Here is a 20,362-nt window from a genome sequence, read left to right on the forward strand (position 1 = left end):
ATAATATTTACCTCACTGGGCTTCTGATCCTATATGCCTGACACCTCAAAATATGTTAGTTCCTCTCTTTCCCAATCCTTGAGACAACTTCTTAGATCTTTCTAACCAAGATTCAGAACAAATCTAACAAGGATTCCCCTAATTTCCCTGCAAAAGTATCTGCATATTTACTGAAGTCTCACCACTCATGCAAGGGTAACACCTACTGAGAGCTACTCCCGCGTGATTTCTTCTCCTCTTCACTTTAAGTCACTGTGACAGAATAATCACATGTTGCAAGTTTCCCCCAAAGATGTATTGTATCATGCCAATAGATACAACAAACACCAATTGCTTTCTCTGTGGCAACTGGGTATCCAGGCGCATTCCCGAGTTACCGTAGGTTCATCTCTCCACAGCCAAATAAGTAAGTTTGCTACACTAATCATACAACTGACGTGGGGAAGAAGACTCCAGTCAATGTCCCATAAACCTCAAGGGGTGACTGCGAATAGATGCCACGCAGTGACGCGGTCCAGGCAAATGACGAGTGAATAAATGTGTCTGTTCCTGAGGCGTGTCCCTGTGTCAGCCTGTGTGTCTGCGTGTATCGTTACAACTGAAAGTAACATCCGTGTGCGCCGAAATGTTTGAGCGCGGGGGTGTAACCCCTTTGAACCCGGGTGCTTAGCGAGAGAGCTACCGAGCAAAACCCCGCGGGACTGTTCTCCAGGTGCTTACCTCTGCGGACGAGCAGGTGGACGCCGCTGGGCGCCGCCATGTTAACGCCGATCACGTGGTCGCGGAGCACTCCTTAGCCGTCCCGTCCCGCCCCGCCCCGCCCGCAGGAACTGTCCAGTCGCAGCCCTGCCGAAAACTGGAGGCGCCCGGGCCACCCCGGGGGAGCGCGCGTGCGCGCGGGGGGCTGACTGCGGGAGTCCCGGCAGCGAAGCGGCTCCGGCACTGGGGCCAGCAGGGGAACCAGCGGCCCGCCGAGCCCGCTCCGGCCGCGAGAGGCGGGCTCCAGCCACGGTTCGCGCGCTCGCTCAGAGCCCCTGCGCCCAGGTGGGATGGAAGAAGCGTGTCAGGTAAGCGTGGCATCCAATATTTGTAGCATCAACATTTTGGTGCATGGAAACGTGAAGTCGGGAGGAAAAAAATAAAGCACAATCTAGCGTTCAACATAGCACTTTGCATCGTCGGCCACTCTGTTGCAATTTCCCTGGATTGAGTTGAAAGGTAAAATTTGGTTCAAAGTCACCAGCTGCCCCTTTGCTGTCCCAGAAATTACATTACTCAGCAGAGACTCCAGACAAGACGGGAATCTCTGTGCAGCTGCAAAACCAATTCTGGGTACCCCAGTGGATCTCTTCCGGGGACTTCTCTTTCCCCAAGGACACTTCCCGCTCAACGATATTAACTGGAGTCTTAGTCCTAGATTTGACTTTTAAGAATGGGAGGATGACGTCTGCCAGTGGCGCTGCCGAAAGATGAAGCCTACAGAAGGCCAATTGTGAGACAAGTGAGGGTGCTGTTGTATCCCTAGTGATGACGGTGCCCATTCTTACCAAATCCACTTTTCCTCTTAGCTGCATTTTGGGGCAGATTTCCATCCTGTCAATTTCAGGTATGATTGATCTTGGTAGCCTGGTGCCAGGCAAAGAATCTGGTATTTAAGGAATGTCTGGTGAAGGAATTCAGTTCTCCACGGAATCAGTCAAACCAAGGATTTCCCGGTTTCCCAGACTTAATGCAGTAAAGACTGATAAGGATCCTTGGTGATTGTGTGTGGTGTTCCCTAATTAATTTTTAAGAATTTAAGTACACACTTGATGAAACATGCAGACGATTCAGAAATGAATAAAGGAAAAAAGCCCAGGTCCCCTTCCTAACCCTCTCTGCACACCACAATCCTACTCTCCAGACAGCCACTGTGTACATCATTCTGTACCTTTTACAGGCAAATATGTGTAAATATTTAAAATGAACTCACATCCTTACTGTTAGGACATGCTTTTTGCACTCATAATAAACATCAAATCTTAGTTCAAACTCATTCTTTTTAATGACTACATAGTTTTGATACTTTTACTTTCAAAGAATGAATTGTGGCAGTTCCTTTCCTTGGAGGACACGTGCTATACTTCTTGGAGACCCAGTGTTGGATGCTTTTAGGTCGCCTTGAAAGATAAAGAGAAATGTTTTCCACTGAGGTAAATAAGATGTGTAAGGTTGAGAATGAAAAGTACTCCCACAGGTTATGTCAAGCTCTACCTTTTTCAAACTTAGATCAGTTCCAGGGAGAGGGCTTTTGAATATGGTGAATCTGTTCTGTTCTCCTGCCACTACAAGGAAAAGGAAAGGGAAGCACTGTGTGGACGCAGGTGGCCCCACTGTAGTGGAATACAGGGAGAAAATGCCTAATAAGTTTGGCATAGAATGTGGGTATCTAGGATGAGCTAGAAATGACACAGATAGGAACTTGCACAGGTTATGCAGCTCACCCACTGACCTCTTATTTGGCTTATCTCATACGATATCTCCCTAACATTAGAAGAATTAAAGGTTGCCAGTATGTGTCCTCCCAAATCATCAGTTTATGTGATAAATGCATAGTGACCAGTAAGATAAAAGGCTAGACCATCAACATCTGAGATCCTTTGCGATTCTAGTATTCTGTCCTGGAGAGTCAGGGCATCAGAATGCTTTCATTTAGATGAGTAACCACTACTGACTCACTTCTCTACTCCATTTCTGTGTCTTCCCACCTGTGAAATGAAGGTTAATTACACTGTGGTACTTCACTGATTTGAACGCCCACCAATATTCAGATTTTGTACTTGGGATTCTTGAATACAAAGTTGAGTAGTTTTTCAAGGCCAGAATTCAAGAAATAAAGGATAACCTTAATACCTTCAGTTTGTGTGTCCAAAAATTCATTTTTTAATGTTAAAATATTTTTATTAGTTGTGATTCGTTATTGTTTTATAGGTCTTTTACCTTGGTTTTATTTTTTACCTAAGTTCATGTCTTATTAGCACCTTTTAAAATCTTTTATAAAAGAAATAAATCAGAAATAAATTCTGATATTCATATTTTTGAAGTCAGCTTTTCCTTCTTCTACTTAATGATATTTTATTATAGATTTATACTATATAACTTTTTCAAAAGTTATATATAGTTTGTAATCAAATTTAAATTATATTGGTTTCTGTAATATATGTTTTGAATTTGTAATTCAAATTCACATGTTTTAAATTCTCTAGGAGATTATGCAAGATGCAGTAAATCTCTTTAAAAATAAATTTTGTTTTGTAAAACATCAGCCTGTAACTTGTTTTACAAGTTTAGATTTTTTTTTTTAAGATTTTATTTCTTTATTTGTCATTTGTCAGAGAGAGAGAGAGCAGAAGCAGGCATTGTGGCAGGCAGAGGCAGAGAGAGAAGCAGGCTCCCCGCTGAGCAAGGAGCCCGATGTGGGACTTGATCCCAGGACCCTGGGATCATGACCTGTGCCGAAGGCAGCAGCTTAACCAACTGAGCCACCCAGGTGTCCCACAAGTTTAGATTTTTTAATACTTATTAGGATTACCTACAATGCAAGATACCTAAAAACAAACAAACAAACAAACAAAAACCTATACTAAGATGCTTACATATCTATAGAAGCATATATGAACACATTGTAAAACTAACTTGAAAAAGGCAGTATTTCCTACTGGGCACAAGGCAGAGTCTATGGCCTGCTGAGGGTAACTGGTACTCTAGGGCTGGCCTGCTGAGGGTAAGTGGTACGCTAGGGCCTGGACAACTTCAGCAAGACTGTCATCTAGCCCGAGTGGCCTTCATTTACCCTTCCTGACCTTGCTTCTCAAATTGGAGAATTTTGCCTTTTGATTAGATTTCAGGATCGTTTCTTAGCATTTTACTCTACGGCTTGAGAAGAATATTTCCAATCCTGCCATCTGATTTATCTGATTTTAGTATGAGGAAATACTTTTATTTATTTACATTTTTTAACTTAAATGAACATTCTTTCCAGGAACTAGGAGTTCTGCATAAACATACCTGAACATAAAACAGGGATCTGTCTCAGCAGCTCATTGGACCCCTGTAAAGTTAGGGTCCAGCTTCAAATGATTATCTGTACAGGTGGAAAATTTCTAAGGCACTCTTAACCAACTAGCTGGCAGAAGATCATTTCCTATGCCAACATTTGAGACAGCAATGGATAAGTTACTGAATAATCAAGGGGTATCCTTAGAGAAAATGCATAGATTCTCCATGTTTTTTGAGAAGAGTAATGCCATATCCAAGGCAGTTGTGAGAAATCAAGAGGATTTCTCCTTGCTGTGTGTGCCCTATTTTCTTGATCTATAGCAGTGCCAACCAAGAAGGAACCAGGGGGCAAGGGAGTGGGACTTCAGTTGTATGTGACCCTCCTGTCCATCTCATTTTTGATTTGTCTACTGACATTTTCTCAGTCATATAAATTCTATGTAAAAGAAACGAAGTTCTACCCCCTTCTAAGAACAATATTGTCCTACTTGAGCCCCTCCTACCCTGAAATTCAGAAAAATGTCAGGAATCTATTGCCATATATAAACCTGGTCCAAATGGGCTCAGCAAATAGCTTGCCGAACTTTCCTGAACAATCTGTCAAGGGGTCAAACGGGACTAAGGTAGCTGTAGGGCAAGACCAAAACGTTGTCCCAAGAGAGTTGTTGCTTTCCTGCCCAGTCTGGCCAGTATTAATTTCAAATTGGTTCAACCTCTTGACTTGAAAGATGTTGTGCGAGATTGTAAGCAGAAATAATGCTTCAATGGACATTGGGGAGGGTATGTGCTTTGGTGAGTGCTGCGAAGTGTGTAAGCCTGACAATTCACAGACCTCTACCCCTGGGGCAAATAATACAATATATGTTAATAAAAAAAGAAAGAAAGAAAGAATGCTTCAGCATATAGCCTGTTCATTGTTGGAGCACGGAGGGGAGGCAAGAGCCAAGAGGAGGAGGATCTGGGAGGGCTACAGGGAAGAGGATGAGAATAGTCCAAGATCTCACTCGCTGATGCATCCGAGTTTTCTGATAATATTTGTTTCGGTCAAGTTTTGCTTTGAAACTATGCAGGTTTGAGGAAAAAAGGCTTCTTTGACATCGTCTCTTGGGACTGGCTCAGAGGAAAGTTGAGTTAAAGCAGAAGTGTGTATTTGCCTCCATGATATCTAAATAAAAATGTGTGCACTTAGTGACTGCCATCTATTCCATTAGTAATCCCTGGAAAAGTAGCAGCTGCTTATACGCTTCTGGAGAATGGTTACCCTTCAGAGTAAGGAAGAAAGGCAAGAAGTTTACTAGACAATTTAACAATCAATCAGCCAACAAAGGAATACTTAATACCTACTCTAGGCTCCAAAGAGACATATTATTTTTGTTCTTTTTTTTTTTTTAAGAATTTTATTTATCCATTTGACACCGAGAGAGAGTACAAGTAGGTAGAGTGGCAGAGGAAGAGGGAGAAGCAGGCTCCCCGCTGAGCAAGGAGCCCAACTCTGGGCTTGTTCCCAGGACCCTGGGGTCATGACCCAAGCTAAAGACAGAAGCTCAACCACCTGAGCCACCCATGCACCCAGATATTATTTTTGTTCTTAAGAAACTAGTTGGAGAGGAACCTGGCTGGCTCAGTGGATGGAGTATGCAACTCTTTTTTTTTTTTTTTTTTTTTTAAGATTTTATTTATTTATTTGACAGAGAGAAATCACAAGTAGATGGAGAGGCAGGCAGAGAGAGAGAGAGGGAAGCAGGCTCTCAGCTGAGCAGAGAGCCCGATGCGGGACTCGATCCCAGGACTCTGAGATCATGACCTGAGCCGAAGGCAATGGCTTAACCCACTGAGCCACCCAGGCGCCCTGGAGTATGCAACTCTTGATCTCAGGGTTCTGAGTTCAAGCCCTATATATTGGATGTAGAAAGTACTTAAAAATAAAATGTTAAAAAAAAAAAAAACTAATTGGAAAGCTGAGACTAACATATTCACAAGATTGTCCATAAAAAAGGACCAAATACCCTTGAGAGGATAAGCCCATATGAACAACTCCAGGGGTGAAGGGTTACAGAGTCTGGCTATCCTTGGCTGCCAAGACCTGCGAAAAATGCTGAACTCTAATTAGACAAGCTCCCAGGGAATTAGAACCTGTTTAATCCGTTTTACTTCCTGTGAAGTTGAAGGTGAGAGAAAGGGATATAATTCTTCCTTTAACATCTGTAATCCACAAAGAAAATGCTCTTGATCTCCTTGTTAGAACTTTTGAAAAAGTCTGGTTTTTTGTTTTGTTTTGTTTTTACTGTTTATTGAAGTATGTAATATGTGCTCTTTAAAAACACTTACAGGGGCGCCTGGGTGGCTCAGTCAGTTAAACATCTGTCTTTGGCCCAGGTCATGATCCCAGAGTTTTGGGATCGAGCCCTGCATTGGGTTCCCTGCTTAGCGGGGAGCCTGCTTCTCCCTTTCTCTCTGCTCCTCTTCCTCCCACTTGTGCTCACTCTCTCTCTCTCTCAAATAAATACAGAAAATCTTTAAAACAATAAAAATAGGGCACTTGAGTGGCTCAGTTGGTTAAGCGACTGCCTTTGACTCAGGTCATGATCCTGGAGTCCCGGGATCGAGTCCCGCATCCAGGTCCCAGCTCTATGGGGAGTCTGCTTCTCCCTCTGAACTACCCTCTCATGCTGTCTCTCACTTTCTCTCTCTCAAATAAATAAGTAAAATATTTTTTAAAAATAAGATAAAAACACTTAGAAATACCAAAATGTATACTATAGGAAGTAGAAGTCCCCCAGAAAAGCTTTGTCCAGGTAATCAGTATTGAATACAGCAGGTTGATGTATATTCAGCCAGAGTTTTTATTCTATGCATGTACCATTGACTGGACTTTCTAAGAGAAGGAACCTATCGTTACCATGACCAGTCACACATCTGTACGGGGTCCCAGAGAGCAGACCAGGCAAACCATACGCAGACGCCCAGGAATGCCCACTGCTACCTGGGGCCTTATTACAGTCTACTGCGCATTCTGTCTTTCCTTTGCCCCCCACTCTGCTCTTGTTCCCATTTCTTTGTTTCCACCTTTTTCTAACATTACTGACTGGTTTGTTTCTTTCCCTCCCGAAGTGATGGTACACTCCTGGTTACCTTCTCCTATCTTTCCATCTTTGTATTTTCTTTTACTGGCTTTACGGTTCTGTTTGTTCTATCATGCTTCGTGTGTTTGAGCAAAACCAGGACTGTGTGAAACCAGTTCATAGAGACCGCAGTTTGGACCATGAATGTCACAGGCTGAAAATATTGGGAACTTTTGATATTTCTTACCGTAAGCAGGAAACAGTACTCCTGGGTCCGTTAGCGGCTCTGCAAAACACACTGCGGTAAGACTCTCCAAAGCGGAGATGATGAAATGGCAAGGACTTTAATAATAGAAAAAGAAAACTAGCTGGATGTCCCCTTCTCCCGTCCCACTCCCTGCCTCCACCCCCCAGAATGCCTGAGAAACTAAACAGTTTCTTAACTTCTGCTCGCCTCTCACTCAGCACCGTTCTCTATGCAAGACTGAAAGTGTCGAAACAAACGGGGGCAGATGCTGCCTCGACCTCTCTTCCCATTGAGCTATAGCTCCTCCGTGCTCACCCCATCCACTTTCACCCGGAGAGCAACCTGTCTGGAGAGCGTTTTCCTCCTCTGAAGCACACACAAACATCCCTGCATTTTCTTTTGCTTGATAAAGGATAAAGGAAGAAAAGCAGCAGCTGCTCTAGGAACAGACAGCAAACAAGCCTCACTGTGGTGGCCCCCCGAGGCCTTCACAAAGGGGGATTCAGAGAGCGAGGCAAACAAACTGCGCAGCCCACGACTGATGCACGGATTCACCTGCCAAAATTATTAATTAAAAAATCTAAAGAACTGTCCAGGTGAACGGAGAGTCTACCCAAAGCACGTTTTCCAACTGATCTTTTATTAAGTTCGAAGAGAGAGAATACAGATGAAGACCTGGAAGAGGCTTCAAAGACCATCTAATCCAGCCCTAACCCCACCCCTTCCAGCTTGAAGATCAAGACAGTGAGGCCCAGGGAGAGGTCGTAGGAGAGAAGACACAACCCTTTTCCAGCCTGTGTACATTACAACACTGGAGATCTTAAAAAATAGTTTTTTACGAGATCTTTATGAGCATCTTATGCTCTTCAGATATTCATAAGAGATGATGTTATGCTTTTTCTCCACAGGGTTAATGGAAAGCCCCCAAAATTATGAAATGAAAATTTTCAAAGCTTTGGTTTTCTATGTGGTGTCTGTTGATTCATAGCACTAGGGGGTCAAGTTTAGGGACAGTTTCTTTTGGTAGCCAAATAAGGAGCGTGGTAAACTATGGTCCCACTGAGAACCATTTCCAAAGAAAAGGATTGAATATTGTGTTTTTTCTTTTTTCTTTTTTTGGTTCACTTTTTTTAGTTAAAGAAAGCTCTTCATTAACTTTTCTTTTGGAAAGTTCTGCTTTGTGGAAGTCAGGCTGAGCACAGTCTCACTGTTTAAAGGTGCCACTTGCCTATGTCAGGTAAACCTGTTTTTAAAACTTACATGTTTTACAGTTATCTTTTATTTGACAATAATATATGTTCAGTGTTACTTGCTGAACAGTGTAGTAGTAGTAGTATTTAAATAAAATTTCATATCAAAGTAACACATAGTTTTTATTTTTTAAAAGATTTTATTTATTTACTTGACAGAGATCACAAGTAGGCAGAGAGGCAGGCAGAGAGAAAGAGGGGGAAGCAGGCTCCCCGGCAAGCGGCGAGCCCGATGCGGGGCTCGATCCCAGGACCCTGGGAACATGACCCGAGCCAAAGGCAGAGGCGTTAGCCCACTGAGCCAGCCACCCAGGCGCCCCACACATAGTTTTTAAAAACATGCAGTTACAACAATGGTTGCAATGAAAAGGGAGAGTCTCCCATCCTACCCTTTCCCAGTCTGACTGGACTCAACTGGTTTGTTTCTAGTTACTGCTCAAAGGCATGCCAACCACAGTTTATGATGTTTGGACTCTGACATTCATATATATATATATATATATATATATATACATATACATATACACACACACACATATATACATATTTATTTATTTTAAAGATTTTATTTATTTATTTGTGAGAGAGAGAGAGTGAGAGCGAGCACAGGCAGACAGAGTGGAAGGCAGAGTCAGAGGGAGAAGCAGGCTCCCTGCGGAGCAAGGAGCCCGATGTGGGACTCGATCCCAGGACGCTGGGATCATGACCTGAGCCGAAGGCAGCTGCTTAACCAACTGAGCCACCCAGGTGTCCCATTCGTATTTATTTATTTATTTTTTCCCTTGAGTTCATAGTCTCCTATTATAATTTCGACCAATTACTTTCAGAGCTATTACTCAGTTGCCATCCTCAGATTTCTTTTTATTGAAATCAGATTAGTTTTATCATCTCACATACTCCACATCTTTTTTTTTTCTTTTTTAAAGATTATTTATTTATTTATTTATTTGACAGAGAGAGATCACAAGTAGACAGAGAGGCAGGCAGGCAGAGAGAGAGGAGGAAGCAGGCTCTCCGTCGAACAGAGAGCCCGATGCGGGCCTCGATCCCAGGACCCTGAGATCATGACCTGAGCCAAAGGCAGTGGCTTAACCCACTGAGCCACCCAGGCACCCACACATACTCCACATCTTAACATGCTCTTTGATTCACCTTCATGAGATCTACAAGTAACTTCATCAGAAAGTGTGTGATGTAAGTTCTCTAGTTTCTTAGATTCTCAAAACCATCTTTATTTTACTCTCACATTTGATTGATAGTTTGGGTATAGGATTCTATACTTTGAAGACATTGTTCCATTGTCTTTTTTTTTTTTTTAAGATTTTATTTATTTATTTGACAGAGATAGAGAGAGATCACAAGTAGGCAGAGAGGCAGGCAGAGAGAGAGAGGGAGAAGCAGACTCCCTGCTAAGCAGAGAGCCCGATGTGGGGCTCGATCCCAGGACCCTGGGATCATGACCTGAGCCGAAGACGAGGCTTTAACCCACTGAGCCACCCAGGCGCCTCAGTTCCATTGTCTTTTAGCATGGAGTATGCTTTTTTTTTTTTTTTAAGGTTTCATTTATTTATTTATTTGACAGAGATCACAAGTAGTCAGAGGCAGGCAGAAAGAGAGAAAGGCTCCCTGATGAGCAGAGAGCCCGATGCGGGGCTTGATCCCAGCACCCTGGGATCATGACCTGAGCTGAAGGCAGAGGCTTTAACCCACTGAGCTACCCAGGCACCCCAGCATGGAGTATGCTTGATGTGAAGTCTAATGCTATTTATTTATTTATTTATTAAAAGATTTTTATTTATTTATTTGACAGAGATCACAAGCAGGCAGAGAGGCAGGCAGAGAGAGAGGAGGAAGCAGGCCCCCTGCTGAGCAGGGAGCCCGATGCAGGACTCGATCCCAGGACTCTGAGATCATGACCTGAGCCGAAGGCAGCGGCTTAACCCACTGAGCCACCCAGGCGCCCCAGTCTAATGCTATTTAAATACCCCCCCTTCCCTAGGTGACCTGTCTTGCCCTCAGAAAGCATTTGGGTTCTTTATTTTATGCTCAGTGTTTCGGAATTTAATAATTTAGTCAAAATGTAGGTAAGTGGTGTAGTGGTTAAGAACCCAAGGGAATTAGACTGCCTGTACTAATATCCTAACTCTGTCACTTCCTGTGATATTGGATGAAATAATCTCCCCAGGCCTCACCTGAGGAGAATACCATGTGCCTCTGAGGGTTGTTGTGAGAACTGACAGGACCCATTCAAGTGTTTCACAGATAATAAGTGTCAATAAATGTTAGTGATGGTGGTTTAACCTTGTTCAACCTTCACTGTGCTTCTAATTTGAAGATTCATTTCCTCAACTCAGGAATTGTCCTCCCTTTTTTGATGATGTTCTGGTTTTCTTTTCCTCTCTGAAATTAAAATGAACTAGCTATCAGAATTCCCACATTGATTTATCTTTTCTCTCATTTTTTCTCTTTTCAATGTCCTAGGAAATTTCTTCAACTTTATGACCCACATTTCTGCTTCTTGAATTAGAATATTTATTTTAAATTTTCAAGAGCTCTTTTTTATTCAGTGTTTCTTTTTCACAGTATGTTTTTGTTTCATGCATGCAACAACTTTTCTTTCCCAATTTTTATTTTGCAAACCTAATACAGAAAGGTTGAAGAATCATATATATAGTGAACACCTGTATATATCTTCCACCTAGATTCAATAATTTATTTATTTTTAAAGTGACTTTCCTTTTTATTTATTTATTTGACAGAATGTGAGAGAGAGAGCACAAGCAACAGGAGTGGCAGGCAAAGGGAGAGGGAGAAGCAAGCTCCCTGCAGAGCAGGGAACTTGGTGCAGGACTCGATCCCAGGATCCCGGGATCATGACCTGAGCCCAAGGCAGTCGCTTAACCAACTGAGCTACCGAGGTGCCCTAGATTCAATAATTTTAAAATTTGGGGCACATTTGATTTTTGTTTCTGTTTCTGTACATACATTTGTCTATGTAAGCATGTGGGTATGTAAGGATACGTATCACCCACCCCTGTACATACTTTTTTTCTGGACCATTTGCATGTGAGTTGCAGACACTATGACTCTGTTCCTAAATACTTCAGCATGTAACCCCTAGGAATAAAGACAATTTCCTACACAATCACAATATCATTATCACAACAATGCAAAATCCCATATCATCTAATATAGAACCCATATTCAAATTTCTTTATTGTGTCAAATGTGTATTCAATCTACCGAAATGTAAAATGTCCACACCCTTTCACTCAGTGATTCCATCCCCATCGTGCATACATACTCCCACATGTACAAAATGGGAGTACACACAAGAATATTCACCACGGCTCTGCTTATAAGAGTGGAAGATGGGAAACAACCCAAATGTCTGTTAATATAGGAATGGATTAAACACACTGAAATTGTATTATGAAATACCAAACAGCTGTTTAGAATCAAGGTGTTTAAAGTTGAATTTTTCTAATATGTACTAAAAAAATGAGTTAAATTTAACTGGAAAACATTCCGAGTACTGCATATGGTATAGCAGTATTTGTGATAAGATAAAAAATTACTTTATTTGCAGACTGATCATTAACTCTGAGGGACATGAGAGAGACTGGTAAAAGTAACTGTCTCTGGAGAAGTGAACTGGGTGACTGGGTGGAAGCCAGGTGGAAGTAGCTTCTCATCAAGTACTCTGACTCATCTTGAACTTTTTACAGTGTCTGTGTGGCATAATAAAAAATAGTGCCTAACATGGATGAATATTCAATCCTAAGTAGCAGTGGTTCTCAACCAAGGGTGATTTTTGTCCCCCAGAGGACATGTGACAATGTCTAAACACATTTGGTTGTCAAATCTGGAGACGAGGGTAGTGCTAATGGCATCTAGTCCCTCACAGTACATGGGCCAGCCCCACACAACAAAGAATGATCTGGCCGAAACGTCAATAGTGCTGGCACTGAGAAACCCTGCTGTACAGCAATTCTTTTGGATGATAAGGTTCGAAAAGAGCTAAGCAAGACTAGAGGAATAAACAAAAAGGTATATATGCCTAAGCATTCAAATCATGTGACTTAAAGATAATTAATATTTCTAGCTGTGGATGAGGTGGTGGGATTAGTCCAGTATGCATACTTTATTCCACATGGGTACAGTTCAAGCTTCTGTAACCTTCGTTCATGTTCATTTGACTGTTGTAAATGTAGTGTAGTCACTAGAAGGATGAGATCAGAATAAAGATGTGATTTCTAGGGCTTCAGTGTGTAGGTGTACTTGCATCTGTATAGGAATAGGCATTGCAGTACTGTTTGTAATGGAAAATACTGGGAACCACTTAAATAATAGGGGACCGGTAAAGTGACTTATGATATATCCATACAATGGAATACTGTGCAGCCATTAAACAAGACAGCGTTAATGATCTCCAAGATATATCAAGTTTTTTATTTTTCAAAAATATTTATTAGAAAGAGAGCATGCAAGTAGGGAGGGGGTCAGAGGGAAAGAATCTCCAGCACACTCCGCACTAAGCCTGGAGCCTGAGATGGGGCTCTATTCCAGGACCCCGAGATCATGACCTGAGTGGCAATCAAGAGCTGGTTGCTTAACTGACTGAGCCACCGAGGTGTCCAAGATATATCGCTTAAAAGGCAAGTTTACAGGGGTGCCTGGGTGACTCAGTTGGTTAGGTCTCTAGCTCTTGATTTTGGCTCAGTCTCAGTGTTGTGAGATCGAGCCCCATATCTGGCTTTGTGCTCAGTGGAGAATCTGCTTTTCTCTCCCTCTCCTTCTGTTTCTACCTCTGCTCACGTGTTCCCTCCTACCATAAATAAATCTTTTTTTTTTTTTTAAAGCAACTTAGAGCTAACAATATATGTAGGTTACCATATGTAAAATAAAAGATATAAACATATGTGCTCATTTATGCATCTATATATATACAAATTATTAGGAACAGGGGACTGTTTCTGGAGGACTAGGGTGGGGAACTTTTTATTGTATGCCCTTTTGCAATTTTGTACTACGTGCATACTACTTGTTATATATATGACAGCTCTACCCAAATCAATGAGTAAATGCACAGTATAACCCCACTGTAACACATAATACAAGGGAGAATGAAATATGTATTATAATAAAGATATGAAAGAATATGGAAACAGAAAAATTATAGATGTTGAAAGCTTGAAAATGTTGAGAGGAAATGAAGAACTTCAAGGTTTACTTCAAATGAGGCACCATTACTTTTAGTCATTATAACCAAACATCCTTTTCCTAATACCTGCTCCTCTATGGTTATAAAAACAAGAGGGCACTTAAGGTATTTGTCTGGTGCCTAGGGTGAATGTCATGCAAGTGAGGTGTTTTCCAGATGCCAGTGAAAAAAAGGCCCTCTTACAAAGAGCTTAGTGGGCATGCTTAAGACTTGGTTAGCCTACTTGATAGAAAATAAGATGGAGAACTCAGAAGCCCAGGGCATAGTCCTGACTTTGCAATAAATTTATATGTGACCTTATGCAAGTGAAACTCTCGATGTATTGTCCATCTATAAAGTGAGAGTGTAGATCCCAAAATATAAATTTTTAAAGAATCAAATGGATAATTCATATTAGGAAAAATTTCATTTAAAAAACAGAAGAATAGGGGCGCCTGGGTGTCTCAGTCGTTAAGCATCTGCCTTCAGCTCAGGTCATGATCCGGGGTCCTGGGATTGAGCCCTGCATTAGGCTCCCTGCTCAGTGGGAAGCCTGCATCTCCCTCTCCCACTCCCCCTGCTTCTGTTCCCTCTCTCACTGTGTCTCTGTCAAAAAAATAAATAAAATCTTTAAAAAACAAAAATAAAAACAAAAAACCAAGAATATTGTCTTCCCATTAAGCAAAAGAAATATAGATTTGAGATTCTACACTATTGAAACAACAAAATCAATATCCTATGCCACTGAAATTCTGTTAAAACTAGTATACACATTCATATGTTAGTGATTTATAAGCTATTCTGGAAAATATGGCTTGAGTAACTGAGTCATAGAGATATTCTTGCCCTTTGACTCAGTAACTGCATTTCCCAGGAATTTATCTTAAGGAAATGATCTAACAGATCAAAAGATTATATATATATATACACACACAAAGACATTAATTCATTTGAATGTTATAATAAAAAATCTAAGTAAATAGTTTATTAGGGGCATATCAATATGAAATATTGTTCATCTGTTAGAAGAACATTTTAAACACATTAAATCCACTGGTATGTTTAATGTAAATAGACATAATATACGAATGTAAAATAATTTCATTCAGAAGGAAGAATTATGGGAGCAACTGGGTGGTTCAATTGGTTAAGTGTCCTGATTCTTGGTTTCAGCTCAGGTCATGATCTTAGGATTCTGGTATTGAGTTCTGCATCAGGCAGGGAATCTGCTTGAAGATTTTTACTCCCTTTGCTCCTCCCAAGCTTGTATTCTCTCTAATAAATAAATCTTTTTTTTCTTTCTAAAGGAAGAATTATGGATACTTTGTTATTTAATCAATATTTAATACTATTAAACAGACTTTTAAATTCAAATAAAAAGAACTTAAGATTGAGTTTAAGGAATTAAATCATTTGACCTCTAAGGTCTATGATTCTAATCATTCTCTTATACAGTGTTGGGGGCTTTGCTGTCCACTTTCCTCTAGTAAGCAAGGATGGCAGTGGATGAGATAAATTTTCGGGATAAGGTTCTGATGCAGCAAGCTGGGGCCCTGGCAATTTGGAGACAATCAGGGACATACAGTGTTTTGGTTTTTTCCTCTCATGCTAACTCACATATAAACTATGAAATTTGAATGACTTACAAAAATGCTTTTAGATATATACCACATGTACACTCACATTTTAGTAACTAAAGCATTTAGAATGAGAAAAGATGAAAAGCATAAACATGTATCTTAGAACAGTGAGGAAGCCTAGAGATAATTCTAGTAAAACCTCATTTTACAGATGAAAAACTGATGCTCAGAAAGCAACCATGTTCTTACATGCAGAGAAAATGCAATTTGGAGGACACGGAAAAAATTAAGGGTGATTGGCAGGGGAAGTCAGTGAAAAAAGTAAAGGCCACAAATAAATACAGATGGGTATGTGGATGATAAAATAGGTGAAGGCTACTACTCGAGGGTGGAAAGTGACCCCAGGACCTAGAAGGTGGCTGTGTTGAATTCATACATGGTCCTACACACCCATTCTGATATTTAATTACACCACACAAGATATGGATCTATCACATTTTCATCCTTCTAAATCCAAATGAAGGTACATACAGCCTTTCAAGTCCCAAAGATTAATGTTAAACCAGATTTTTATTCAAAAATGGATCACAGAACGTTGCTTTAAAAGAAAGTACAGTAATTGGTATTCCACTGGCCTTTTCTGGTTTCTACATAAAAAATATGTTGAGGGGCGCCTGGGTGGCTCATTGGGTTAAGCCTCTGTCTTCAGCTCAGGTCATGATCTCAGGGTCCTGGGATCAAGTCCCGCATTGGGTTCTTTGCTCAGGAGGGAGCCTGCTTCCTCCCTCTCTCTGCCTACTTGTGATCTCTCTCTGTGTCAAATAAGTAAATAAAATCTTAAAAAAAAAAAAATATGTTGAAAGATAATTTTAGACTGTACTGTCCCCCCCCCTCCTTGGAGCTCATCTTGAGGTATCAAATGTGAGTTTTTAATAAAAAATTTTTAATTTAGCTAACTTAGATGGAAAGCAAATTGCTTTCATGTATTTTCAGAAAGGATTTTAACTGAACAAATTCTATCTGAACAAATAATTTACATATACATTTTCAGAAATCCAAGTTTCATCTATATATAGAAGCTTTTGAGGGGAGACTAAAACTTTTCCAACACCCTGGAAGGGGGCTGGGCTTAGTGCTATTGGTGTGCCACTGGCCACGGCTATTTTGCGTCCAAAGGGGATGAGTTACTTTGCTTCTCCTATGTCTGACAGATTTTACTGATGGAAAGCTGATCTCAGGACAGGACAGTGCTTATCCAAGTTGGGATTTTGCCATAAGCACTGAACAAATCAGATTTTAAAAGTAACATTTATGCCCTGAGTGGAAAGCTTAACCAACTGAGCCACCAGCAGGGAGCCTGCTTCTTCTTCTGCCTGCCGCTCCCCCTGCTTGTGCTCTCACTGACAAATAAATAAAATCTTTTAAAATAAAAAATAATAAAAGTCAAGTTCAACTTATATCCCATTTTTTATGTTATACAATACCTCACTTACTGGCACACATTATAAACATGAGGCTTTGACTTATAATGGTTCCATATCAAGCAATTTATTTATACTCTAATAAAAATAAAGTAAGATTATAGTAAACAATTTATCATTACTTTGGGTTGTTTTCCTGTTGGACTTCAACATCTTCAGAACCTTGTAACAAATCACAACACATATACACCTCGTTTTACACAAGATATATTTCAATAATGGTGTATAAATTGATTTTTTATAAACTGATTTATTATTTTACATTATTTATAAAACCTTTAGGCTAACTTCTTTTTCAAAATTTTATTTATACATTTATGCTAACTTCTAAATTATCCTCAATTAATATGTGATGTCAAACATTTTGGCTTTAGGCTATATCTAGTTTCCTTTCTCTCTTGCTACCCATCCTACCCCCAACAAACAATTGATAGAGGAATTTATTTAAAATAAAACAAATCTATACTAAGAATATTTATTTGGAGAAATCACACAGGAAAAACAAGATTACTAGGGAAAACCTTAAAGAAATGTGTTTAAAGGTGCCAGGTGTAAAATCTTAAAAGCAAAAAATGGGAGGAATGATAATGAAAGCCTAAAAGCCATTTGTGACGTGAATGGGTATTAACCCATGTAGAGGGTATTATACGATGTGAAAACCTGAAGTTTTTTTAACAAGACCAGAAAGTTTATCATAAGTATTTAAGAATCATATCATCACACATTAGCATATCACAACTAAGCATTTATTATACTGTTAAGAAGGGAAGTGATTGCAGTGATATTTCAGAAGCTATATATTTTTAAAAATGTAATATATGCTCATAGACTCTAAACAGTATTTTAAAATATACAATCTCTCCAAAAGAAAATATTCAACTAAAGATAAGATAGATAACTTTTAATGTAAGTAAATGTTACAAGATTTTAAAATTAAGGTCATCATCAGATTTTCCATAACACAATGTACAGAAATTTCCAAACTTCCTGTACAGAGCCAAATAAGCTCTACTCTTGAGCGAGGCGTTCAAGAACACGTCGATAATCTTCCACAAGTTCCTGAAAGCTTTCTTCCAGCTGTTCATGTTGCATGCTTATTTCTATTTGGTTCATCTGGTTTGTCAGTTCTTCTGGTCTGAGACATTTTCTCATTTTAGCAAGATCTCTCTGCTTTTTCTAAGCAACAAATATAATTATTGGTTAGACTAAGAAAGAAGATAAATTTCTTTATATTCTTTGAATTTTAAGTCTCTACTGTTAGAAATAAGATTAGTAGGAATATGCCCAAATTTGTCCCAGTTTTTTCCTTAAAGAAGTCTAAACATAATGTTTATGTTATGTTTATGTTTATGTCAACTCTAAATGGAATTAACAAGAAGACTTGGAATTTCATGTCAACTAATGGTAAATACACATGTCCCCTCTACAAAGCATAATAAAAAACTGTGTACAGACTCACAAATTTCTTTAATAAATAAATATATTAACTGAAGAAAGACAACTGAGATTAAGTGCTATTATTCTACATTTTGGTATTCAATCATTAATTCATTGCATTAATTTTAATTCCAAACTGCCTTTTTCCTGACACTAAGTTCATCTCTAAGTTTCCCTACCCAGTGATATATTTATGCGCCACATATTAATTTTAACATAAACGTTTGAAGAGTTTCAGAAAGATAACCCAAAACTGTCACACTTTAAAAAGATAGTATTAACTACCACTTACTGAATTTCTATTATCCAGAAATACATTATATTATTAACCCGCCCTACCCACATTTTACTGAGAAGGAACCCACCAAGCTGGGCCAGAAGAGAACCAGTAACAGCTTTCAGGTAGGACACTGTGTCAGAACAACACTGTTAGTAATGCTGGGGATGGGACTGGAGGACCAAGTTAGCAGCTACTGCAAAAATTCAAGTGAGACGATGAAAGCCTCTACAGACCAAGTCAGTAGGAGCACAAATGGAAGGGAAAGGAAATACTGGGTGATAAGGGGAATGAAGAATGACTCCAAGATTCCTGGAGAGGTGGCTACACTGTAATACAGTAAGGAAACACTGCAATATATGCAACTTTCATACATTTTGCTTAAACTGTTCTAGATTAATATATCTTCTTTAACTAGAACATATAATGAAGAGTTAACTTTACATAAAGATCAGAAATCACATAATAACTCATGTAATCCTAACAACTCCATAAGATTGGTAGTCTAATTTTCTACAGTTGATAAAGAAAAAATAGGATATGGGAGTTCAGTAACTTGACACAAAGATGAGTGGCCAGGATGCAAATCCTAACAATCTGGTTGGAAATCTGTATTGTTTAGTTCCTATATCTAATTCACTTTCAAAAAAACAATTAAAAAAAACCAAGCCCTAAATACATCCAAAAAACTAATAAAGTTCCCTTAAAAAGAACCCTAATAATTCTGGAATACTAGGCAAATGTGTCATGATTACTACTTAAAAAGTCCAAAATTAAGCTAAATTAATAACCACACATTTTAAAAATTAATTAATTAATTGATTGATTTTTAAGTAAGCTCTACACCCATCATGGGGCTTGAATTCATGATTCTGAGATCAAGAGTTGCATCCTCTAACAACTGACCCAGCCAGGTGCCCCTAAACCATATGTAAAACAAGGTGGCAACAATGTTTGGAGATAAGCCTTCCTAACACTACAAAAAAATTAGATTGATCCTAGTTTAAATTGGTGGAGCCAGTAGTAAACAAGGTTGCTATTACTATAACCAGAAATTTTAAAAAGTTAGCTTCATTATATAAAACACCCTTCTAAGGCAGTACTTCTCAAACTTCAATGTGTATACAAATCACCAGGGACATTAATAAATGCAGATTCTGACTCAGTAAGTGTAGGGGACAAGAATCTGCATTAAAAAAAAAAAAAAGATTTTATTCATTTGCTAGAGAGAGAGAAAAAGCAGGGGGAGAGACAGGGAGGAGAGGGAGAAGTAGCTTCCCCACCGAGCAGGAAGCCTGAGTGGGTGGGGAAGGAGGGCAAGCCTCCATCCCAGGACCTGAGATCAGGACCTAAGGCAGACCCTCAACTCACTGAGCCACCCAGGTGCCCTCAAGATTCTGCATTTCTAACAAGCTCCTAAGTGATGTTAATGTTACTGATCACCCTATGAATATCAGTTCCAGAGAACTGATGAAAGTTCAAATTTAGGGAAGCCTGGGTGGCTCAGTTGGTTAAGCAACTGAGCCTTCGGCTCTGGTCATCATCCTCAAGTCCAGGGATCCAGCCCTGCATCAGGCTCCCTGCTTGGCAGGGAGTCAACTTCTCCCTCTGACCTCCCCCCCCCCCCACCGTCTCATGCTCTCTCTCTCTCTCAAATAAATAAATAAAATCTTGGGGGAAAAAAAAGAAAGTTCAAATTTACTGTTCCTAAGACCCACCAGGACAGTATATTCCTTACTCATAATCATATGAATGATGAATGCTTTGTTTCAGCTGTAAAAGTTAAT

At 39.8% G+C, this 20,362-nt stretch overlaps 3 protein-coding genes across 4 annotated transcripts in view; 1 reads left to right on the plus strand and 2 right to left on the minus strand.

Moving 5' to 3' along the window:
- METAP1D (methionyl aminopeptidase type 1D, mitochondrial) overlaps positions 1-1,191 on the minus strand; it is an 87,150-nt gene extending 85,959 nt beyond the window's left edge. Inside the window, 3 exon segments of the mRNA XM_004744073.3 lie at positions 721-784; positions 786-1,136; positions 1,138-1,191. Coding sequence (XP_004744130.3) covers positions 721-784; positions 786-1,136; positions 1,138-1,176 — 454 coding nt within the window. The 5' untranslated portion in view covers positions 1,177-1,191.
- SLC25A12 (solute carrier family 25 member 12) overlaps positions 979-20,362 on the plus strand; it is a 205,810-nt gene continuing 186,426 nt past the window's right edge. Inside the window, exon 1 of the mRNA XM_013052068.2 lies at positions 979-1,067. Coding sequence (XP_012907522.1) covers positions 1,050-1,067 — 18 coding nt within the window. The 5' untranslated portion in view covers positions 979-1,049. The remainder of the gene's footprint in view (positions 1,068-20,362) is intronic.
- The window catches only part of HAT1 (histone acetyltransferase 1), a 63,011-nt gene continuing 60,234 nt past the window's right edge, over positions 17,586-20,362 (minus strand). For both annotated transcript variants that reach the window (XM_045066840.1, XM_045066841.1), the window contains exon 11: positions 17,586-18,037. In XM_045066840.1, coding sequence (XP_044922775.1) covers positions 17,870-18,037 — 168 coding nt within the window. In that variant the 3' untranslated portion in view covers positions 17,586-17,869. The remainder of the gene's footprint in view (positions 18,038-20,362) is intronic.

This window comes from Mustela putorius, unplaced genomic scaffold (assembly GCF_011764305.1).
Source record: "Mustela putorius furo isolate JIRA1106 unplaced genomic scaffold, ASM1176430v1.1 tig00003869_pilon_pilon_pilon, whole genome shotgun sequence".
NCBI lineage: Eukaryota > Metazoa > Chordata > Mammalia > Carnivora > Mustelidae > Mustela > Mustela putorius.